At 32.6% G+C, this 26479-nt stretch overlaps 1 protein-coding gene across 2 annotated transcripts in view; it reads left to right on the top strand.

The window, feature by feature from the left end:
• Window positions 1–26479, top strand: part of Nep5 (M13 family metallopeptidase neprilysin 5) — a 144559-nt gene that overhangs the window by 36358 nt on the left and 81722 nt on the right. For both annotated transcript variants that reach the window (XM_072529685.1, XM_072529684.1), the window contains 3 exons: window positions 10255–10554; window positions 25408–25660; window positions 25738–25960. In XM_072529685.1, the coding sequence (XP_072385786.1) occupies window positions 10255–10554; window positions 25408–25660; window positions 25738–25960 (776 nt within the window). The remainder of the gene's footprint in view (window positions 1–10254; window positions 10555–25407; window positions 25661–25737; window positions 25961–26479) is intronic.

Genomic DNA, 26479 nt, shown 5'->3' with positions numbered 1-26479 from the left:
CGTTCGGGTGTAACAATTCATTGGAACGAGATGTATTAACTCGAGTAAAAACAGGAGTCACTACACCGCGCTCCAATGCTCCAGACCATCCCTTTTCCCCCTATAGCACTCTGATGCGCAATAGGGGCACAAGTATCAGCCAAATGCTCTTCATGTGGAAGTCCTGGATAATAGAACTCCAACACAGATTACTAACCGAATCAAAGTCAGGACAGCGCATTGTCGCTGTAAGCCTGTTATCATAATGTGGCTTATCCGCGAACTAAAATTGCTTACTTGGAGCTCAAGTCTGCTCTCTGAGCTAGGCTCAGTTCGGAGACTTGGTGCTCAAGGAGTTGGGCCCTACGTGCCCGGGTTTTTGTGGTTTTTTTATATTTTTTTTTGTGGCTTGCTTATGTTTTTTGTTAGTGTTTTTTTTATTGTTTGGTAGCCGAATCCACCAAAAAAATCAAAAGTATTTAGTAAGGAAGCAGAGTATGGGCCGCTTGGGCTACCCCCCTCCACTTCCACTCTGACGGTACAATACGTATAGATTAAGTAATATTATTATAAGTATACAAGTAAGATATTTTAAAATAGACTAGCGTCATATCAAGAAGACACTACGACGTGTCATCGTTTTTTTTTTCTTCTTTCCGTCTATCACTTCTTGTAATATACAGGGTATAGTTAGAAAGTCAAAGCAATTCATGTATTGCTGGAAAGGATATAACGTAAAGAATACAATGACAAAAATCAAACATGACGACCGGTCAAAGAGCCATTAGGTTTGTAGAACGACATGTAAGGTATCACAGAAAATAGAAAAAATGCAGATATAGAAGAAATTGCAGGTTACGTTATTGTTTACAGAATAAATAAAAAAATCATATCTTCGTTGTTATTAATCCGATTTTGACGTACGAGACGTTAAATGAAAGGGAAGGGAACAACGTAAAGATTTGCATACTATATTTTATCTACGACGAACAAGTAATTCATTTTTAAAGTTGTTATTGTAATACCGGTCTCCGGTAAAAATATGTGTTAGTCATAGAAGGTACTTCGATACTTTTTGGTTTTTTTTTTGGTATTTCTTTTAAACGTATTGTGTATTTTCTTTTACAATGCGTTCAACATCATCTCTTTTGTCTCCAAAAAGGTATTCTATTGCATGTACGAGATAATGCAATTTCGTAGATAATCGTGCTCTATCCACATACTGCCCATAATATATCTGACTTATAATCAATATCATATCGTTTATGGACTATTAAGCCGTTTTTCTACAATTTTTAGTACCAATGGTATGGGTCTTAAAGACTTTTTCCTGTCTTTATCAAAGATACACTAAGTTTAGTTATAAAAACTACGTTTGCAGCCCCTAGAACCATATATTATGATCTTCAGTGCAGTATGCTGCCTACATGTGTCTAGTGGTATTAGTTTAGTTTTATAAACTCAGGAATGTGCACTCTGAAAAGTTATATCAGGGTATCTTTACCATAACGAGTGTATTTACCTGACTTCTCTTGAAGTGCAGGTCCACTTATCTGAGGGTCCTTAGAGAAAACTTTATGGAACCTTGACATTTCTGTATTCTATTCTATTTCCTCGCAATTCATTTCCTGAGATTTTATTTTTGTCCTTTTTAGTACCTTATTATATTCAACCAGAACCATTATCGAACCACTCAGCTAATCTTATGGCGAAATTAAATTTTTTTTTGACTGTCCTTTGATTTGCATGGTAGTTATTACATGGTACTTACAGCAGGTAGTGCTGAATGCGTTCTTTACTGTTACTGTGAGAAATTCCTCGCTATCTATAGTTAATTCTCGTCTAATGCCGCCCTAGCAACCTCTTATCTTGCATATTGTTAGCAGCTACATTTAAATCCAAGGTATGAGTTATTATCCACTTAAGCCTGCATAAACAATATTTACGTCGACTTGATATGTTTCCAAATTGGTTTTACAAGGGTTGCGATAGTTTTCTTAAAACGGTTATTATTTCATATTTTAAAACAGATGTAAATGTACAACCGATAGTCCAAAACACCTAATCTGACACATGATATTTTTTAATAGTTCTAGCCACCTGTTTCGTGACTACTGTTATATCAATTAACTTCTTTCGTTGTGTAGTTTTTAAAATTCGTGCAAGTTAACTCTTTTATTGTGTGTTTGTGCTGTAACAAGTCAAATAGGGTGCATTCGCATCACAGCTAAATTAGGTAAAGTCAATGTATACTTCAATCTCTCACTATCTGTTTCATCCCCTTGATGAATGTTGTTCGGTGTTACCTATTAAATATAAGGTATGCTGATATATTAACGCTTTTATATTTTCCCCCTTTGGAATATTTATTTTTTAATCGTTAAAGTCCTGGAACACAAATTCATCAACGGTAGAATTTTAATATATCGTTTGACTATTATAAAAGTTTTTGGAACTTAGACATATCAACGCCTGATAGACCGCTTATTGGGCCCTATTAATTTCAGGGCTCTTGCATTAAAGCTACATTATGCAACCCTCTCATAGCAACAGTAAGATTTGTATATTTTTACTAGTTGAATATTTGCTTCCAGGACTCTGATTGGAGTTGTCAAGATTTTAGATAGTCTTGAAGAATATATTTTGAAGAATATACATCTTTAAATAAGCAGCTTTAAACGAGTAAGAACCCTTGTCGATCGAAAAGTCTAGGATTTATCCAGCCCATCGATCTTCCAAATTTTTAATAACCATTCTTCCGTCCTATGATCTAGGCTTTGTTTTCATAGGCGGGTATCTTCCTCGAAGACACGGATAAGGACCATGGGCGCAAATGCATATTATTGGACTCAACTAAAGTCATTTTTTCAACAGGTCCTTCATCGCCTTGACTATATCCACAGTTCATTTCTTAATGTAATTGGTACAATTTGCCAACACTGGTGTATACTGTAATATACCTTTAATAATAAGTTAATAATAATTTTCAAAAAATCGACTTGTGAAGCGTTTGTGTAATAGTTAAGCATAAAATTAACAAAAATAACTCTACAAAGTCTCATTTTCTATAACTGTTCAAAGATTTTCTATACTTTTTCAGTGAAATTGTGTCACTTTTAGTTAAAATCAAATAACGATCTCAAATTATTTATATATTATTCATAAGTTTAATCTTTTGCATATTTTGTTTATCCTGTATTATTATCACCAAAATCAAAAGTAGTTGTTAGATACCGAGAGTCTTGATAACTAGCCCTAAATTATGCAATAATGCCGTAGAATAGGGATATGTAGCAAAAATTAATAAAATGAAGGGAAAGGTTAAATTTATACACACAGAGTGAAAAAAATATGGACTACTTTGAGCCCCTGGAAATAATTGGGTATCTTGCATTTATGGAAAATGCGCAAATACGGCAATGCTTTTTACAGTTCTAAACAGTTTTATAGAAGTCATTTGATTTTTTTATTGCTCTGTCAAAAATATGACGTAGTTGAAAAGTTTTTTTAATTACGATATTATGGCTCATATTATTATATTACAGTTCACGTTTCATTTAGTATATCTCTAACTAAATTTTTTCGCTTTTTTTTTAAATTGCTGGTATTGATTATGAAAATTATTTTAAATTGAGTCCCAGTAAAAGAGAATAATTTTTTCTTTGTTTATGAGAAAAAACAAACTATTGCACATATATTTATTATGAATAAAACTAGAACAACGAAAAATATTAAATAAAACAAAAAAAAAATACACAATTTAATAAAAAATTGGAACGATTCGTTAATAATAACAAAAATTACTTATTAGTCCGGATAGTATGGGTACATTGGCTAGGAAAAATATCCCCAATTTATATTTTTGCATAATCTTACTTCATATAGTCCCCTTATAACAAAAGTGTATATTGCCAAGAGAGAATGATGGTCAAAAATTGATTAAACAATGATTTTTAAACAAATTATAAAATGTAATTTTTTTGTCCGTAACAAGATGTTAAGGTTAATTGGCTCATTCTGACCAAAAAAAGGCCCTTAATTGATTTTTTCTAAAATGCATCGTTTTCGAGTTATAAACAATTTAATGTCTCAAAAAGCCCGAAAATGGTCAAATCTCAATAACTTGTGAAATATTAATATTTTTATGTTTAGTAATACTCAAATTAAACCTTCTTCTTCTTTTGGTGCCTGTTTGTTTAGAATATTGGCGATCATTCTGGCTATAGTTATTTTATTGACTGATGCTTTAAATAGATTAGTTGTTGTGGAGAACCATTTCCTCAGGTTTTTTAACCCAGATATTCTTTTTCTCAATTCAAATTAAAAAAAAGTGGTTTTAAAACGAAAAAAGTAAATTTTTATATGTTTCCATGGAAAATTTTGGACAAACTTTTAAAAATAGCATATTGGCATCATAATCTATCGATTAAAACAAGTTTCAGCTTGTGGGTATGAAACTGATTTTTTTCTACAATATATGCTCATGATATATGAAAAACAATAGATTACAATAAAGTTATGGATAAAAACTCTTGTGTAAGGATCTTGTAAAATGGAGTTTAGGTTTAATTTGACGAATGCTAAACTGAAAAATATTATGTTTTCAGTAAGTTAATGAGCCTTTTCGCGCTTCTTCAGACATTAAAGTATTTCTAACTTGCGATGCATTTTAGAGAAAAGTCATTAGGATTATTTTGGTCAGAATGAGCCAATAACCTGTTTTGGAAAAAAATATGTAAGATATGCTCTAAAATATGAATTTACCAAAAAAAGCAGATATAAACCATAGTTGTTTTATTAAATCTTGAACAAGTACTTTCGCTCTCATAGCATCTTCAGGGTCATTTCGTCAATATTTCTATCTTCTGCCATTACCCATGATGTATAAGTAATTGTATAAGTGTACTTAAATGTTTATGACATTCCTTAATGTGCTGGATAGTCAATTTTTGACGAAAGGCCGCTGAGAATGCTCTGAGTTTAAAAGTACTTGGACAAGATTTAATAAAAGGCTCAGTGCTTGATATCTGATTTTTCTTTGTAAAAAATATATGTTCTTCTTCTTAGAGTGCCGTCTCCCTACAGAGGTTGGCAATAATAATGATAATGATTATGATTGCCAAATATATGTTACAATTTGATAAAAAAAATTGTTTAAACAATTTTTTCCTAGAGAATAATTTTCCTAGCCAGCGTGTCCGTAGTAGTGGGACTATATTTCCAGTGGTAACTGCTGAAAATGACAATAAGAAAGCCTTTTTGATTGCTTCAGTGACTGTGAAAGTTAAAAGCAGAGTATTGCGTGGTTTTGTGTAGCACATGACCAAAGGTATTAGTAATTACACTTTAAGGTACACTAGTGAATAGGACCTTACTCTTCAAGAATTGTGCATAAGTTAGATTAGTACAAAACTGTTCGTTAACTAGATTGCAATTATAGAAAGCACTCTGCATTGTTTTTATCATTAAAAAAATTACTAAATTCCCAAACTAAACTATGGGAAAATGTAAAAATAAATTGGCGTGTTTAAGCGTTTTCCATAGAAACTGAACGATAACAAATTGTTACGGGTAGTCTATACTTTTTCTCATACTATATGACAATACTAATCCTGATTAAATATGAAGAGTAAAATAAAAACCTACGAAATCAAAGCCAGAATTAAAATTTCTCATGCAGTATGGACATATGGGAAACACACAAATTGAAGTATTACAGGATGTGTACGAACTCATTACTTTATAACCCCCCATAAAATTATTAGACCCTCGGAGATATAGTAAACTGATCACCGGCATCCTTTGGAGATAGGTAAACTCATCACCGCATATGGGTAAACTCATGACCAGCATTTTTAGCTCGAGGCGCTGGTTTCTAATTCGAAAGATTACCTGTTACCTGTTACACTTTTTGTTTACCTGTCTATTTATTAAATCCAGAAATTATGTTAAGCAAATTGCTTTAAAATATATATTCATATCTGATTTCTTACGGTGTGGCCTATTAGACGTATCTGCCAATCTAAATGGTTTTGAGATCTGAAAATTCAGTTGCATATGTATCCGAAAGTGAATATAATGAAAATGCATGTGCTGTTTCCGTTTATATCGTAATTATTCCCCAAACTTATTAAATAATTAGAAATCTATTTATTATGACCGAATGAATCAAAATGCTTAAGTACAGTTTCCTGGCTTTTATAAATGATCAAAGCCTACTTAATGAAACATTACCTGTGAAAACAGCAAAAAAATTTAAATGTCTTAAAAACTTGAAATATGGAACTAAATTTAAAATTTTTCGCCAATATGAAAATGAAGAAAACTATAAAATTTAAAACATCACGAAATCTATGTGGATAGGCAAAAGAAAATAAATATTATATATATATATATATATATATATATATATATATATATATATATATATATATATATATACATATATATTTTCTCTTCTTTTTCTTCTTCTTCTTCTTATGTACACATGACTATGTGCCTCTAGTAAGTTGTCGTTCCATCGTTTTCATGCTCTTCTTACTGATTGATCGTCTTCCTATTGGGGAACCGTCTATTGCCATGTTTACTACTCTATTTGTTGTCATTCGGCTTATATAGTTATATAAGCCGCCGAATTTAACATTTTATTTGCAGTATAATTTACCTTTACAAGTTTTTATGATATCTGTATGGCACAAATTTCACAAATTCGTAATCGAAAATTTCGTTCCTACTCAGCTCTTCTTACTTTTTACGTAACACGTCTTTAGCCTGCTTGACCTTCCTAATGAGTGTACGGACAGGTACATGTAAACTCTGCAGTTCTATGTACACCATTGTTTAGTACTGTAGAAGCATAGATACAAAAGTGAGGATATTGGGATGAGAATGGTAAAAACAGCTGGAAAAATGGGAATGAAAAGATTCGCATGGATTTTTTGTGAAATGTATATGGCTAGACTGGGATCACCTAATAGTTAGAGGGAAAAGAGCATTTTCGCAACGCAATTACGGCCTTGCGAATCGAAATTTCAAAATCAGCCACAAGTCACGTAATACCCATTTAACAAGCTATGGACGGTAAATAATTGCAAGAAAAATTTCGGAACATATTGAAATGTACCATCCATGTAATATGCCTCGCTTTCGCCAAGTAAGGTAAATTCTCAAGAATGGCAAAAATAATAATATTTTCTTGCGAATCGTCATACAACACAAAACATTTATCGCGCTCCGTCTTTAGATTCATCTGTCGGATTGCTTGATGCGCTTCTCCATCATCTTCAGTTCGAGTGGCACAAAAAGCAAACGATCGTAGCTCATATTTCTCCGAATACATGAGATGATGTCCGTTATTGACAGGTGTTCTTTGAAAGAAGAAGTTCAAATCTTTTGGTGAATGGTATTTGATAGCCTCTCTGATAAGTCCTCTTGAGCTTTCATCTTGCAGGAAATGCTGATGAGTTGACGGCTTAGCTTTCGAAGGTCGCTTACGCTTAATTATAGAAATATAAACGCATACTGGTCATTTTCAGACAACTGGATTTTATTCCATTAAATAAAGTCTTCTTTAGTTTTAAAATTTTAAAGAGTTCTTTACATATTTTTTCGTTTCCTGTGAAAAATTACTCAATTTAATCAGTATCTGAAAATGTAATATCAGAAAAGGTAATTTACTTAAATCAACAATGTAATTTTCTTATATTTGGGTGGAATCCAGCGCGCACCCAACTGCTGTTGATGCAATATTTTATCAATACCGGTTATTTTATCCAGTAACGCAAGGCAATCTTTGTTGTTGAGGTCCCAAACCTCGTTGAACTTCTTTTCGTTGGTTAAAGCGAAGTGGTCAGCTTTGGAATCGATGTCCAATATATTTTGATGCATTTTTAAGATATTTTCGCTGGTTTTTTTTTATTTGTTTGTTAGTGTTTTCTCGATAACTAGTTAGAGAGCTTTTCAGTTCACTGATTGTATCCTGCAATTTACCAATCCTCCTCTTCTGCTGACTCTTGATGGTGATATTTTCATTTTCCCTCCGTTTTAATATTTGGTAATTATAATCCAGTCTTTCCGTATTCGAAAGAACGAGGCATTTGATTTTTTCGAATTCATTCTGAGCATTCTGAACGTCCAGTTCCAACTGGATTTTTGTCTTTCTGAATTGATCTTCGTGATGTACGGTCATCCGGCCAATGTTATGTGCTATTTCTTCTCGTTTCTTAAATATATATTCAGATAATAATATTTCTTCTTGGTGTCTTTTTCGGGCAAGTTCCTCCCATTTTTGGTTGCTTCGATCGATATATTTTTGCTTTTCTTCGGTTATCACCTGCTCAATCAAATTAAATTCGGCGGCGTAAGCACTTTTCATAAAATGGATTTGCTTCTCAATCCTTTGACCCAGAATGCTGATATCTTGGTTCTGTTTCGTTTGATCGCTCGTAAACTTCTTCTCAGATATCTTTAGCTCGTTCCTCAACATTTCGATGATTTCGTCTTTCTGTTGAATCAGTTCATCACACTTTATCTTCTGCTCTAGAATATCTTCGTGGATATGCAAAGGATCTTTGTATTCTTGAATTCCAGCCCATTTGCCTGAGATTTCACTAAATTGTTTATGTGCTTCTAGAGCTTCAGCTTCTAACTGTGCTATCACCTGTTGCCTTCTAATGGTTTCAACTTCTCTCCTATCAATCTCTCTAGAATCATTAGCCACTTTAATATTTTCTAAATACTCTTGCGATTCTTGAAGAAATTGCTCCAAAATATCAGCACTAGTCTCCATCTGCATTTCAACTGGATGTTTTGCTTCCTCTATTATTTCACCCATGTCTTTAATTTGCTGCAATTTTATGGCAGCGATTCTTCGTTCTATTCTCTGCCGCCTGGCTAGTTTTCTTTCGTTGGCATCTGCCGAGATTACAGAAGGGCCTTCTGCATCCGGAATCTGAGCGATCTCCGATATGATAGAAAAAAGGCGCGACATCTTTTCCCGATAACTCACTCAATGTAAGATGTTAACACGAATTTTATTTATATTATATTATAAAAATAATACGCTAAATAAAAAAACATACAAAAATGGGAAAAACATTACTCAACATAAAAACCTATATTGACAAATTTGTCACATTTCGAATACGATGTAATATTATGCCTTGTCTACAAAAAACATCTTGTACAATTGAGCCTAATTAAGCTGATTTTTTTTGTTTGATCAGAATGATCTGCCACCGGTGCGAAACAACTAAAAAACGGTATAAAATCTACTCACCAGTTGTATGACATTTAGCCTCATCCGTTCGTCGCACAAGTCCACAAAAGGTAATTCGATTTTAGAAGTCTTTCGCAATTTACATTTGAAATTATTGATAACTATCATTTTTCGTCCGCGTTGGTTCAAAACGTAATCAATGAGCAGTTCACTATCCATTTTAAAGGAACAAGGTCGAATGAAGAGACATTTTTCTGTTCGCACAGTTTTAGGGAGCTATCAATAGAATTTTGTGAAATTCACAAATAAAAACTAATGAATTGCGTTTGCATTTAATACATCTATTTTAGATTTATTCTGTCAAATTACCAAATCTTAGCGGTTTGCAAGCGGTTTATGGTCTATATCTTCCACGAGATGCAGGTAGGCCAGTGATAAGTTTACCAATCTCTCGGGGTCTATTTTAAAATTACTATTTTTATGGCGGTGATGAGTTTGTACTATGTACGAGGGTATTTATGCTAATTGGTGATGAATTTACGTGTACCCATATTACAAAGTGTCACATAAATTTTACTTACAACCTCAATAATAAACTGAGACTAAACGACAACTTAAAAGATGGAAAGATTAACAGTTGCATAATTAATTGTAAAAGTACAATTTAAATAAAAATGGAAGAGATTAGCACATAAACTACTACATTGATAAACGTATAGAAAAATTAACAAATAAAGGAAATTAGTAAAACGGGAAAATAAAAATGACATATTCCTGGCGGAATAAAGTGTAATAAGAAATTAAAAAAGTTAACCCAAAATAAACAAATATAATATTTAGTCCAAAAAGGTAATTCGTCTATTGCAAAAGGCAAAGATTTCTGTTATTTTGAAAGTTTGATTTTTTAATGCACTTTTTTTTTCTTTTGCACTATGAATCACTTGTAGTATGAATTAATATAGGTTTCGCAGTTTTGCTATTTCACCCGAGATAGTGGCACAAAATAATATATTACTTGATATTGGCAACTAATATTTAATATATTATCCTTTTTATAGATTCAAAACCAAAAGTCAAAATATGTACATCAAGCGAATGCATCAAGACGGCATCAAGTTATGTTTCCTCAATAGATTACAGCGTAGATCCTTGTGATAATTTTTACGAATTTGCATGCGGCAAGTGGTCAGAAGAACATCTAAATCACGGATGGTGGAATACTTTTTCTAGTTTTTCCACTATAGAAGAAAAAATTATTATCGAAACCGCAAATGCCTTAACCGAAGAACCGGACAATCTCAATGCACCAAAAGCAGTAAAAAAGACTAGAGACTTTTTTAAATCTTGTATGGATGTAGGTAAGTCTCTTTAAAAGATAATACGATTAAATAATTTGGTTTTAATAATCGTACCTATTTTATTAAGAGTATGGCATACATGAACAATATTATTATAAATGATTATAATGTATTATAAAACCAAATATTCGGATAAATTTCCGCGGTCAGATAAATGAAAATTATACTCCATTCGCTTAGCTCGGGCATATTTTGACAGATTCATTGTCGGAAACCTACACAACAATTCCTATTTCTCAGTATTAATAGCTCAAGTATACTACTATTGCAGACTTCTTTCTTTAGAAAAAGAAGAATTATTTTAAATGTGGAAGTGTATACTAACATTTTGGGTAGTATATATTTAAAATATATATTTTAGTTGTTACAATTTAACATAACTATTTATTATATATGATGTAAACAAAAAAAATATTGATTGTCGGTAATTTGTAAAGTTCTATTTTATGTACTATTTAGTTTGTTTACTATTAATATTGGCTATAAGTACGTGTGCTTGGTGGTATAGTAATTTCCAGCCACTTCTAGTCTGTGAAAAATTAACTAACTTCGCAAAAAAATAATTACTAAATTCACTAGACAGTTCGGACTGGAGATAGCGAACCGAGTATACCAAGTTCTCGGGAATAACCGCGTTGAGAATTTGGCATTTGGAATTTGGCTCAACGCGGTTCTTCCCCAGAACTTAGTAATATATATATATATATATATATATATATATATATATATATATATATATATATATATATATATATATATATATAAATATATATATATATATATATATATATATATATATTATATATATATATATATATATATATATATATATATATATATATATATATTATATATATATATATATATATATATATAAATGTATATCAAAACATACAGTCCCGAAAATAGTACGTTCCTTTAAGCTATAGATATAATACACAATTTGGAACAGAAAAGTCCTGTAACACTTTTTCTTAACTTATTTCTTAACTTATCTGTAACAATTATTTGTAATGTTTTTCTGAAATGTATTGAAATATGGCATATTTTTAAACTAATTATTAAAATTCCAATTGTTTACAATAAAAAACACCTTATCTTTTAACTAAACTAGTATCACGTATTTGTTAAGCGATTAAGGTGTTGAATGCCGAGGGCTTTAACTGAATTACATAGTTTACAGTGGAAATTAAATACAACGGACAACGTTAAATAATTCTAATTTATTTTTTCACACTATGCTCGGACTATCAGTAATTTGTTTACTTGTGAACTAAAACTAAATTAGATGCCTGAAAATAATTATTAAGATAAATGTTTAAAGTGACTTCCACCTTAAATTGATAACGAATCCAATTGCCATAGTTAACTAAATTATGTCGAATAGTTCCTGCAACATTAAAGATTCGTTCCCGTAATTCAGCTTCTGTTTCGATTTCATCTCGGTTATCATAAACTAACGATTTCGGATGTCTCCAAAAATAAAAATTCAGTACATTGCATTCGAGACTTAGTGGTGGCCACAGAATGGGTCCATTTCTACCAATCCAACGACGAGAAAAAGTGGTATTAAGATTTTAACAGCTCAGGTAAAATGTGTTAGGGGTCCGTCGTAAAGAAACCACATTTCACGACGTGTTTGCAAAGGCACGTCTTCAAGAAGTACCAGCAAAACATTTTGTAAGAAATTATAGTAGGTCTCTCTATTTAGTGTTCTGAGTAATTTATATAGTCCTATCAAATGATTGTTAACTATTCTAGTCGTTAAATATATGCTAAATTTTCGTTGAAAATTTGTCCTACGTATTAAATAATGGTTCTCGCCATACCATATGTGGCAATAACACTTTAGATGAATTCAGGTTCTCTGACGAGTGTATCTTGAAACTACCTACAAAATTTTAATTTTACAGGAAGATCACCCTGTAAATCTTGTATTATTTGATAGCAGTATGGATGTAGAAGTTGTTCTCTAAATGTTCTATGAACAACGTTTTTTAACATTTCAATATACATAAATTCTCGACATAAATTTGGACAGCTAATTACTGTTACACTGCGCTTCTCCATTAATAATCAACATATCATGGAAAACATTTTAGCAGTGACACTAAACACAATTGTTCCAAAATATCTGTTTATTAAAGTTGTGACTGTCTACGTTTAGATTTTCGTACTGCACGTAGTTGACAGATTTTTGGTAAAACGGTTGAATTTAGAAAAAACATGTTATAAGACTTTTTTGTAATAAATGGTGCCTTCTAGCTATACCTTTAAGAAACGCACCATTTTTGGGGACACCCTGTATATGTATTTCATGTTAAATATGTAACATATTGCCACAGATGCAGGAACAAGTGTTATATTCATAATTTTAATTTTTAGTGGAGATTATTAATCCCATGAAGCAACTGTAGCATAGAAAAAAAAAGACCATGCTACCAAAGTATGTCGTCAGGGGACTTTCCATCACAATGTGCTTAATAGTTTGGTGAGGTTCTCCGCAGTCCGCAGTCGCATGATTGTATCTGGCTCAGTCTCCATTTGAAGAGTGCGTCGTGGCACAACCGGTGGTTCTAATAAGGTTTAGAATCTCTCACTCAAAGTGGGTTAATTTCATTGCTCCATTCCAATCGCTCATTGGGTTTCATTGCTATATGTGGTGAGGCTACGGTTTTCCAGTATTCCTTCCATTTTGCGTGGGCGTTGTAACCTTCTTTATGTAGTTGGCTTGTCATAAGAAGTGTTGACAATCTAGATTTAAGCCGCTTCAGTGCGATATCTGAACAGTGGGACATCTATATATGTATCGGTAGCTGGGGGTTAGCAATTATGTTCCTGTATTCCCTTACGAGTCTCTCTTGTCAATGGAAGTTTGGAGTTGTAATAAAATTCATGTCATGGAGTAGGAGTACTTTTTATACATCTCCTGATAATTCTTATGATTTTATTGAATTTGGTATCGAACCGTTACATACTGCTGTTCAGCCGCGCTGGAACGCAGTATTCGGCAACCTAGTAGACCAAACTTGGAGCTGACGTTCGATTCTTTACTCCTCAAGATGTTCCGCATAATTTTTAAATGATATTATTGCGAGTCTTTTATTATGGCGGCCGTGTTTTCTAGGTATTTTCTAAATGACAGCGTTCTATCCATTGTGATGCCTAGATATTTCGGGTATGGGTTAGAACAAAGCAGGTTGTTATTAGAATATACTTTAAGGTTGTTATTGGCCTGATTGTTATTCGGGCGTAATAAGGCAACATCCGTTTTATTCATATATAAGATAAGCCTCCAATGACTGAAGTATTTACCGAGAAGTACCAATTCGTCTGTCAGTATGTTGCTTGTGCCTTCTATTGTGTTATGGCGGAAGTCTAGTGCTAAGTCATCAGCATGCGCACATTTCTTTGCCATCGTTGTAGGGTCAGATATATACAATTTAAAGAGAATTGGGGCAAGGACTGATCCTTGAGGGAGCTTATTTTACAATTTTCTTACCCTGATATTTTTACTACCGAGTATTATATGGAAAGGCCTATCGCACAGCATATTTTTTAGTAGGTTAGCAACTGGATAGTGTTGAGAAATTTAAAGATAAGCCGTCCCTACATACGGTGTTATAATCAGTAGTTAATTCAACGCAAGCTAGCGTAGTTTTTAAACGTCGTTGGAAACCAGCTTGTATATGTATGATAAGACTGAGCTGAGTCTGTTCGTGAGTAGTCCCTTTCTACTAGTTTCTTACTACTTTGTAAAATGAGCTTAGCAGCGCAATCGAACGGTAGCTTTCCATAACGTTTTTGGGTGTATTGGGTTTAAGTACTGCAGTTTTTTTGCTTTTTTGAAACCTGCTGGCAGACATCCCGTTGTAAGCATTGATCCCACAATGTTTTAGGAATTATGGGAGGATTCTGTCAAATCTTGGTGCTTTTCCAGATTTGGTATCGCTCAATCCTAATGATTATTTCCTCCTTTATTTCAAAGAGTTTCGATTATTCAGAACCGGATTCCATTGGTTTGGCAAAGATTTCTAAGTTCCTTTTTAATTACCGTGTGGTGTTTTTCTACTTTTGGAGCATTGGAGAACTTTACCATCCGTGCAGCTATGTGGTCCGCTGTAACTTCTTTGCTGTTCAAGTCGCCGGTAAATCTGTGGTAATTAGAATTCTTAGGTGGAATCCATTTAACAATTCTGTCCAGTTTATCAGTGATCCTTTTTGAAGTTCCATATTTGTTTAGGAGTGGAGAGAAAAATTGGGAATTTATAACCTACTTTAAGAATTATGGGGCGGTGCTGGTCTTATGAGGCGTAATTGAGAAGTTGTCTTAAAATTGGAATGGGACGATGAGAGACATCTTCAGTGACAAAGCATAAATCCGGACTGGTTTCGGTATTTTAAGTTGTTGATTAAAAGGAACTCTTACCTTTGGCATCAAATAATAGACTTAGATGATTTACCTCTAACTATCTATGTTGTTCTCCGTTGTCATCGGTTTTTCGGGATTTTCATACCGTATGGTGGCTATTGAAATCGTGTTCATAGATTGTGTATTTATTGTAGTTAGTGGCTATGATTTTGCGGAAGGCTTGTATACATTAAAGGCAGTAATGTTATCTATTTTAATGAAAACTTGGTGTATGTCTCCACATAAATAGTTTTGAAACAACTGGCAGTTTTCTATACTGTCTCGAATCGCTACATCGTAGAAACGATTATAGGTGGCATATAACAAGTCATATTCTACACTCTTTCCTCTGTATCGTAGCTGGTCTTCGTTCTATATGTGCGTTTCTTGGGTGATGGTCATGTCAATATTTTGTTCTAAAATGAGTTTTGACGTACATTCACTCTTGGTTCTGCTTCTTCGGTGTTAATTTGGCAAATTCTGATTCTCTAATACATAATGAGGTGAGAGAATTTTGCTGGAAGGATTAGTAGCCAGGAGATCAAAAATATTATCTGGGATATTATCTGGTACCGATTGCTCTAGCTAATTTAGCGTTACCTATGGAGCCCGTGCGGTATTTACCACGTAAGCGAGCTAGTTTTTTCTTCTTAGGGTGCCTGTCCGTTCCGGACGTTATCGATCATTCTGGCTATGATGACTCTGTTGGTTGCTATACGAAATAGCTGTATTGAGGTCTTTCTATACCTTGCCCTCAGGTTAACGAGCCAGGATATTCTTCTTCGTCCTGAAGCCATTTTCCCTTCAATTTTACCTTGTAAAATGAATTGAAGTAGCTTGTATCTGCCTTGATTTCTCATTATAGGTCCCAAGTACTGCAGCTTACGGCTCTTCACGATGTTGACCAAATCCGCAGTTGTGTTCATTCTCCGCAGTACTTCTTCATTGGTGACTTTGTCTGTTCATGGTATCTTCAGGATCCTTCTGTATGACCATAGCTTAAAAGCCTGAAGTTTTGATAGTTTCCGACTTCAATGTCCACGTTTCTACTACGTACAGAAGCACTGAGTACACATAACATTTAAGGAGCCTTATTTTTATTTCTAGGGTGAGATCATGGCTCTTGAACATAGAACTCATAGTCAAGAATTAGTTTAGAGCTAGTTTACACCCCTAATATTGCTATTAAAGTGTAAATGGGGAAATTTAGTTATTAGTTTCTTTCGCGTATTGAACATTTTTCATTTTTTCATCTCTTTTCTGTCCCAATCAATTTGTCCTAGCTTTTAACAGTTCCTTGATACACTATTTATTCTCTAAATCAGTTTTATACAGTGTGTATCACCCAAAAGCAATAAATTCCATTACAAATAAATACATGTTCGAAAAAAAGCTCGGACGTGTTGGCTTCTATTTTTAATTTGCTGCTTTTTTTAGGAAAAACTTCTTTTTTATACAGGATGTATGTAATAGTGGCCAATACCAACTTTCCTATTTTAAATACAACATCCTGTATATTAACCAACATTTAGAATACTCAGAACTCTAGACATATTTCATGTACAATGTCCATTTCCGAAATATTAAGAAAATATTAAATATTTTTAGATTTAAAAACCAACATTAAAAAAACTATTAATTTGGTTAAATACCTTCGTTGCAAAACACTAATTACTTATTTCTTACTTATAGTCCAGCAACTCAGGCAGAAATTGGACCTTATCTTCCAATTCTGTTGGACTGCATGGATTTAGTTGAAATTTGGATTTGAGCTTATCTTGCCCTCCTTTGCAAATGTTTTATGGGCGTAGTGTGCTTTTTTAAGAAGTTAAAACTACCCCTAAGAGAAAAAATAGGAAACGCGTATTTAAGCATTGTATGCATTAAAATCCTGATAATGATAACCTGCAGTTTAATACATATTTGAACCCTTAGAAATCACCGCTTATAACGGTGATTACGCTTTACAACTTTAAAAATAATTTTTTACGTTGTAAAATGCTTAACTTATAAATTAAAATTAATAACAATTCATTTATCGCTTGTGAAATGATGTTTTATTGGTTTTAAGTTTTTAATCCCAGAAAGCTTCTCTTTATGCAAAAAAATACTTAATATATCTACCTATTTATAGTTTAAAATATTTTAATTTACCATTTAGATAACTAAAAATACATTCCTCGCTTATAAAACAATATTTCTTTAGTTTAAACTTTTCAACCCTTAAAAATCATTCCTAAAGACGACTACAACGTTAAAAATAATTTTGTACACATTAAAATTTTAAACTTGTTGCAACTTGTTTAACCCTTAGAAACTACCACCTATGCTAATAACAGTCAGAAACACTGAATATGATTTATTGGTGCCGAGATATTCATCTACAAAACTAGTATGCGTACTTTAGATTTATGTGAGAACTCCAAAATACATATATTTTTCACGGTCCAAAATATTATTGGTTTTTCTTCAATAAGTCAGTTAATTTTCAAGCTTTGATATATTCATACATAGCTATTTAAAAGGTAATTTTGAGGGCTACAAGACTAGGGTCACTTGAAAGCTAAACTACCCTTCGACTTTGAAAAATTAAGGTTTTAATTACCAGAAGCGGGAGGTGTTTACACCAAGACGTACATTTTAATCGGTGATATCTGAATTGTTTTTTACGGTACAGAAGTTTATAAAAAACGAGGATATTTATTGAAAAAAACTTAAGTTTTGCATTATATAATTTTTACGTATATATTATAATTTTTAAGTTATTTTGTAAAAAAAAACAGTTTTTTAGAAATTTTCAAAATAAACGATACAATTTAATATACCTTTTTTTAAAATATTACCTTTTAAACCAGTCAAACTCCTGAATCTAATGAAAAACACTAAAGTAAAATGTAATGAAGAAGGGAAACGATTATTTTGATTCTGTTGGATATTAGGTTAATTATACTGCCGTTTTTTCCTTAAAATATTTGAAGAGTCCATCTATAACGAGCTGTAACTTACTTAGTTTACATGCAAATGACTTTTTGTAGTCTTCTTCTTCTTCTTGTTTCTTGTATGTAAGCTTCAAAGCCTGTTTCTTATTCAATATTAGCCTACTAAAGTGTTTAAATTGTCGCACCATCTTTTTCTTGGTCTGCCAATACTTCTTCGTCCAATTGGTGACTTATCATGTGCTATTCGTACTATCCTATCCTCTGCCATTCTACTAATGTATTCGTTCCACTCCTGTTTCCGTTTTGTCACCCATCTATTTATGTCTTTTATATTGCATGCTCTTCTTATATTTTTGCTTTTCTCCCTATCCAACAGACTTTTCCCTGGTATTCGTCGGAGTATTTTCATCTCAGTTGTTTCTAGTAGTCATCTCGTTTTAGATGTGTCACGTCTTGTCTCTGCCGTGTATGTTAATATGGGTCTAATTGCTTCTTTATATATTGTTGGTTTTGTGTCTTGTCTTAGGTGTTTGTTCTTCCAGATTGTGTCATTAAGAGATCCCGCCGCTTTACTTGCTTTTAAGCTTTGTTGTCGTATTTCTTCTTCAACATCTCCGTAACTAGTTATAACTATTTCCAGATATCTAAACCTTGCTTCCTGCTTTATTATTTTCCCTTCAATTTCGATTTTATATCGTAGTGGGTATTTAGATGTTGTCATACATTTGGTTTTGTCTGCTGATATTATCATATTGTATTTCTTGGCTGTTGTATTGAAGATGTGTGTTAATCTTTGGAACTCGTCTTCTGTCTCGGCGATTAATGCGGCGTCGTCTACATAAGATAATATTTTGACTTCTTTGTTCCCATTCTGTAGCCATGACCTTTAGATACTGCTTGTATTATTTTATCCATTATTATATTAAAGAGAAGTGAGTTTAACGAGTCACGTCTGACTCCGCTTAGTACTGGTATACACTGTGTTAGTTTTCCATCTATCTTGGCCTGTATTCGATTATGGAAGTAGATGTTTTCTATGGTTTGTATAATATTGATTGGTATGTTCCTTTTATATAGTAGTAGGTGTAAGACGTCTTCGACTTATATGCGATCAAAAACCTTCGTCAGGTCTATAAAACACAGATATGCTGGTTTATTGTACTCGATGGCCTTTTCTGTGATTTATCTTAGTACAAATACGGCGTCTTCGCAGGATCTTTCAGATCTGAATCCTTGTTGTTCATCTGATAAAGTTGTTAGTTTATTGATTTTGTTGGTTAGGACTTTTGATGTAAGCTTAAGTGTGGTGTTCAGTAGATTTATAACTCTATAATTGTTGAGGTCTTCTTTATCTCTTTTCTTAAACATTGGTATCATTCTGCTGTTTCTTCATGCGTCTGGTATCTTGCAGTGCAATATTAGTTTTTGTATAAATTTTGTCATCTCTAGAGTTATACTTTCCCCTCCGTGTTTTCGAAGTTTGTAACCTCGGAAACATTTTTTGAATGGTGCTAGAAAGGTCACCAATGGAGACACTGCGGACGACAGCCAGATGGTTGTTGGAGAGCTAGTCGTGGGTTCGAAACTAGCTTTTGGAACCGGGAATGGGTCCAACGGACGAAATAAGTAAAGGTAGAATAGGATAAGAGATATTAGAAAAGATATAGAAATAAACAAAAAGATAGACGGGTAAAATTACCAAAAATAAGATAAGATATAAACAGGGCGCCACTTAACTTTTTGGGTTCAAGGAGAAAATTAAGAAACCTTATAATAGAAAAGAGGTAAGGAAAGATATTTAGGTTCTGAGACCAAATCCAAGGAAAGATATCAACAGTTAGTTATTAAATAACTTTGGTCAACACACTATATAAACAAATAATAAATATATTAGGTGGACTCCGTCCACCTACTTACCTACGAAACTTAATCAGCCTGATCTTTCTTCTGGTCAAAGGTATAATAATTATTTAATATAATAAACAGACATTCAGAGGTATTGTTATATCAGGAAACTTATTAGGAGTCGAGAAATTAAATTCATTGATAGAACAAAACAATATATTCAACACCACTATGATATAGGCAACTGAATGTACACACATGTAAAAAAAATGCACCATCAATTATTAAATGGTGGTATACATATAACAATAAACAGTATTATAATTAGGGAATACCTTTACAAATACAAGAATATAATAAAATCATGCACAGTTTAAATTATCAGCGAAGAGAGCCTGATAGTATTTAAAAAAATTCAACTAATTCTAATAGAAGCAGGGCTTATCTCGAGATAACGGGTTAAAAATGTATGACAATTATAGCAAATAACAAAATAATTAAATTTAAATTCTAAAGAATACAAAAAGGTTTATTATATTTATTATCTGTATCGCACTGTTGTTTAATGATTAACTGAGAATTAAATGTTCGTAATTTAGAAGTTCTTAATAGCTGATTGTAAGTTCGTATGAAAATATTAAATGTTTCTTGATTGAATGCTAACTCAGTAGTTAACCTTAACTACAGAAGAAGAAATAGTCGAATGAGATTCGCCCAGATAGTTGAAGATAATATGATTATGACAACTTACGATAAACCTTGATGACTACTGCACTCTTCACTGAAGCTAAATACTTTACTTGTATTAAACACTGATGTTAATTAAATTAAAGGTAGTTTATACTAATCTTTAATCTAATATGGCATTAGATTAAGAAACTGAAACACTTAAGTGTATACATACTTAAAGAAAAAATTCACAGAGACGGTAAGATAACACAGAGACGGTAATAAAAGCAAGCGTCTTTACTCAAAGATCGCCCTGCCAGAAGTAAAGTCCTTCTTCTAAAAATTTCAAAAGCTTCCCCAAAAATAAGGTGTGATATCCCCCACTTAAAAATGACAGGACAGCCTATATGTATTTCTAGGAAGGTAAAAGGTTCTAACGACATCGAAAATATCGGTACCCTTCTATCTAGGAACGTGATAAAAGATAAATCCTTTTGGATTAGGTTTTCTCAGAAAATTACTATAACGTGCCTTTGACGATGTTTATTAAATTTATCAAAAAAGAACCCACTTGTCACCGGAAAGGATAAGCTAAGCCCTACAATAAAGTATACTACTTCGCGTCTTTAATAAGTCGGACCTTCCGTCTTTTGAGATAGTCGGTAAATTCCAATAAAATTTCCTAATGGTAAACACGACCACTTGCGTATATATTTGCAATTACAGCCATCGACGTCTCAGCAACAGGGGTAAAGGGATTAAAAATTATTTATTATTTTAATTATAAATAAAATGTTACAAGTTCGTTGGTTATTCCGTCTGGTCCTGGTGACTTTTTATTTTTAAGTGAATTTATGGCTATTTCTACTTCTTGAAAACTGATTTCTATTTCGTGTCTTAATTCAGGTACGTTATTGTGTTGATTATCCTTTCCTTTAAACAGTTCCGTCAGGTATCTTTCATTTGCTGGTATGTTATTATATTCCTTTAATTCTGCCATTTCTTTCCGTTGGTTTCTTATAAATCTCCATTTTTGTTTTTGTGTACCGTAGAAGTCGCTTTCCATCTTTTTGGAAACTGTTCCCTTTGTTCTTCTTACCAACTGCTTTGTTTCATTTCGTATTTTTCTATAGGTGTCTCAGGATTTTGGGGTATTTGATGATTTGTACTTCGTGTAGGCTTTTCGTTTCTCTTTACATTTCTCTTTTATTTCTTTTCTGAACCATGGTGTATTGTTGTTATTTCTTTTGTTTTGTTGCACTTTTTGTAGTGCTCATTTTAAAGGTTTTTTAATTGACTATAAATAACTTTACATTACCCTCAAAAAATCAAACGTTTTCTTACATCTTAGCGTTAAATATATTCATCCAAATATTAGAAAAAAAATGTCTCCTTTCACCGACCATATCTCACTTTATATTGTAGCTAGAATAACTTGTAAAAAATAATCTTATTCTTTTTTATACGCTTCAGTTTTGCTCTGTATACTTTTTCAATCAAAGGCACATTTTTTTGAGTTATTCAGGAAAAAGCGTTAAAAAACGTAACTTTTTCAATGAAAATACGCTGTTTTCAACCATTAATAGCTTAAACAATAATAATTTCTTAAAAGAACTCTATGAAACAAAAATTGGCAAAACAATCCATGGGACAGAAGCACACTTTGGCGTTATATAACTTTGGTTATTTAAGCACTTTCCCATTAATTCATCAAATTTCAAGTGAATCGGTTCACTTCAGTTTACTTCAGTCCGACAAAATTGGGAGGTAAATAGCCGAGTGACTGGAGTATTCCAGTCCAGTTCGTATGGAGAGGTCTGGATACTAAAAATGAAAGCAAAACTCATTGCAGCGTTTCTTTTTACTGTTGGTAAATTAAGAATTAATAATAATAACATGTTTAACACGCCTGGCCCTAGCAAATTTGTCTGGTTGCACGACGGTAGTTCTCAGTATTGACATTATTATTTGTCAGTATTGTAGTCGTTTGAATTTCATTAGTTTTATATCCGAAAATGGTTCATTTAACATAAATGCACAAAATAGCAATTTTTCAGATGATTGGTTATGGAGATAGCACACGGACATAAGAGGAAGTTGCTTTGATATTTCATTAAAAATTTACAAATTTGCCACTTACATTCGATAGTATAAAAGTATAATAGACAAACAGTTTCCAGTGAACTAAGTACAACTGCATTACCACTGCAATAAGTGGTGATACCAAATTGGATATAATTCTGGAGTTTGAAGAAAATCCACATAATTCTAATCGAAAAGCTGCCGCAATGTTCACTTGATCGTCCATTATTCGAACCCTAACGAAAATAAAATGCATTCCCATAAAAGTATACCAAATCAGGAGCTCGTGGAAAACAACTTTGATAGGAAAACCTATTTTTGACGAAAAATGGTGACAAAACTAGATAACAATGTGATAAAATTACAAAATGTTGTGTTTTCTGGCAATGTGATTAAAGATAAGTATTTAGCACTGTTCCAAAAGAATGTGCAATTTTTTATGAACTTATATTCTGATTCAGCAAAACCCACAAATTCTAGCTTATATGATATGGTTTTAGTAAAATTGGACACTTTTGCCGTTTTAAGATTTCTTCTTATGGAATTATGTCGAAATTATTGTATACAAAGATAAACCCCTCAACTTAGCTGGCTTTGAATAACACTTGTGATTAGATTGGACACCTTTGAGATGTTGAGCAAAGTAAAAAGAAATTTTTATATAAAATTAGTATGTTACCAAGACATTCGCGGCGAGCATGTTAAACGTATTCTATATTGACATTAAATTTATTTTGTTGTGTTGTTTTTTATGTTATTAACAAATAAACAGTATTACTTAATAATTCTTCAGTCTGTTACACAATAAATCTGAATACACATATTATTTCCGAAAAAGCTAAAGATGGATATAGGACATTGTATATGAAATATGTCTCGAATGTTTCTGAAAAATAAAAAACGAATTAAAATTGTTGTTATCGGCCACAGCTATATGATACACTACGTTTAAAATGTTTTTATTGAAAAAAAAAATACGTAACAAAAAATACGATTCGATGTATCGAATCGTTATGTCAAACACGTCCCCATGTATTTGTAATCTAATTTATTATATTTGACTGTTACGCACTATACAGGGTCCGGTATAAAGGTTTTTAAAAGGGTTTTTTTAAAAATCACAAAATTAGTAATTTTTACTCAAAAACAAATTTATTGTCGGATTCGGGTTTACAATAAAATAGTATTTATTTCAATTAAGTGTGGAAAGTCACATCAGTCTGATGGTGACCGTGTTTGACGATGCCTTGCTGGAGGCGTTCTTGAAAGTTTGCGTAGACTCTCTCAATATCGTTCTTTTAACTTCGACGACTTCCACGTAAATTGCCTCCTTCAAATCGTCCAGAGTTCGGGGCTTGTGCTCGTATACACGAGCCTTGATGTATCGCATAAAAAACCATAAATACTAATATTGATATAGTTTAACTTAGCTACTACCCTAACATTTATGCTTCTAATTAAAATATCAGAGAACTGATTAAAGGTTAACTTAATTTAACTCTAACTATTGAGGGAGTTTTTCTTTGGTTTCTCTTTACTTCTAACTGTGATAAAATATTCCCGGATACGGGTCTGCTGAATTCGTCAACAGCAACTATCAGAGTACAAAATTAGCTTACTGAGAACTTTTCAATAGTCAAAGGATTAAAACAAGGAGACGGGCTGGCACCGAAACTATTCAACCTGACTCTTAAATATGTTATTAGACAGCTGAATATAGAAAGAGGTATAATCTCCTAATAAATAAATCAATACAGATTGCCGCCTATGCCGATGACATTAGCATCATGCCTCGTAGAATAAAAAAGGCGGCAGAAATATATTCACAATTAAAAACAGGGGCAGAAGAGACCGGACTAAAAATAAATATTCAAAAGACAAAAAAACTAACACAGGCAAGAGCTAGGGGAAAGTTTCACAGAAATTCAAAGAAGAATAGTAAATGGAGACAAAGCTTACTTTTCACACACCCATGTGTCCCGCTCCAGAAACAAACTCTGGAGATCGAAAATCAGGGTCTACAAAACTATTATCAGACCAATAGTATTTTATGGATGCGAGACATGGGTGATGACAGAATACACAAAACTTGAAGTCTTTGAAAGAAAAGTCCTAAGAAAGATATTTGAACCTATTAACGAAAACGGAGTATGGAGAGCCAGGTACAACCATGTACGTTACCAACTGTTCAAAGAGGCACCGATCTCAGAATTCGTTAAACTTCAGAGACTTCGATGAGCTGGTCATGTAGTAAAGACTTTGATGAGCTTATCATGTAGTGAGAATGGAAACTGAAAGATTGCCAAAAAGAGCCCTAGATGGTAAAATGCAGGACTCAAGACCCAAAGGAAGTCCTCGAAAAAGATGGGGAGGATAAAGTGGCAGCGGACGCGCAAAATTTGCTAGACGTAAGAACCTGGAGAACATCGGCGCAGGACTAGCAAAGTTAAAGGCATAGTTTGGAGGAGGCCAAAGCTTGATTTGGGCTGTAGCACCATTGGAGAGAGATAGATGATAAAATATTCCCATTATTTTCCGTATCACATCATTTCTTATTTTGTCGTAAAGTTTTAGCCTACAACAACGTCTTTAGACTCAATTTCCATTGACAGTAGCTTCTGTTTGAAAATTTTGTCATTTTCCAGACCTCAGTCCATAAGTTGTGATGTTCTTGACTATGGTCTTGTAGATTCTGATTCTTGTATCTGGTCTAATTTGTGTGTTCTCCAGTATGCAATTTATTTGTTGTGTCACCTGGTTACCGTATCTAATTCGTTTCTTAATTTTGACCTCACTAGAGCAATCTTTAGTAATTATAACCATATCATCATCATCATCCAAGGTAGTTGTAGGAGTCATATGTTTTGATTATACTAGTAGTTATAGTATTGGTATTTTTTGTTGCAGATACTTTAGACGAACTTGAAACGACAACAATCTACCCCATTCTGGAAAAATTAAATTTACCAACTATTCCTACTTATCTGACGGATCCGAATGATAAAAATTTTGTATTTGATTGGCCAAGAACAGAAACTTTAATAAAAAACTATTTACTAATGGACGTTTTTATGGGAGTTGATGTGGCTTCCAATGTTTTTAATGGATCTGAAAATGTACTTTATGTGGGACAACTTTCTAAAACGAGTCCATTACCCAGGTAAAATTTTATATATTAATTAGAAAATAGTACTAATAATAACATGTAGAACAAAAAGTTACACTATATATTTTCAGTCCGACGAAAAATAAAAGAAAATCGATGCACCACAATATTATCGGAAGGAAAACTGAAACTGATGAAGATCAATATAAACAATTGGAGAGAAATGTTCATGATAATATTGTCAAATATGTAATAACGACAATAGTGCTTAATGTTACCGGAAAACCTCCAGCAGAAGATGTACTTGAAACAGCATCTACCGTAATTCTTGACGTGGGGGAGTTTATTGACGAAGTGAGTATAGCTATATATATTATTATAATATTGAAATTTGATCTAAATTTAAATACAGTTACTGATATAATAAAATTTATTAACTTTGACAAAAAAAAAACAATACAATATACAGAGTGGCCCAAATGTCTTGAAACGTCAATTATCTCGTAAATTATCAGTCATAATTGTACAAAATTTAAGGTATACGTATTTTGAGGTACGAAGATTCCATATTTGATATTTGCAATGTTGCCAGATTTGCCGTTTCTCTTATATTATTAGTAACTTTTTTTTCAAATTCATTATCCTGTATATTCAGTCATTATTGTAATCGCCTATTCAATACGAGTTTAACCATATGTAACACTTATGATTTTATGTAGTCTGGAAGGTCTTAAATACAGTACAAAATATGTAGATTTTATTAAATTTAAATGTTTAAAATCCATAAATAATTTTTGAAACCAAATTCAGATTTTTGCTTTAATCTGTGCCTTCTAAGAATTTCAAGGCAAAACAGACGTTGATAAAGATATT

The sequence above is a fragment of the Diabrotica undecimpunctata genome, chromosome 4 (assembly GCF_040954645.1).
Source record: "Diabrotica undecimpunctata isolate CICGRU chromosome 4, icDiaUnde3, whole genome shotgun sequence".
NCBI lineage: Eukaryota > Metazoa > Arthropoda > Insecta > Coleoptera > Chrysomelidae > Diabrotica > Diabrotica undecimpunctata.
Note: the sequence above shows the minus strand (reverse complement) of the source record. Positions and strands in the feature narration are given on the sequence as shown.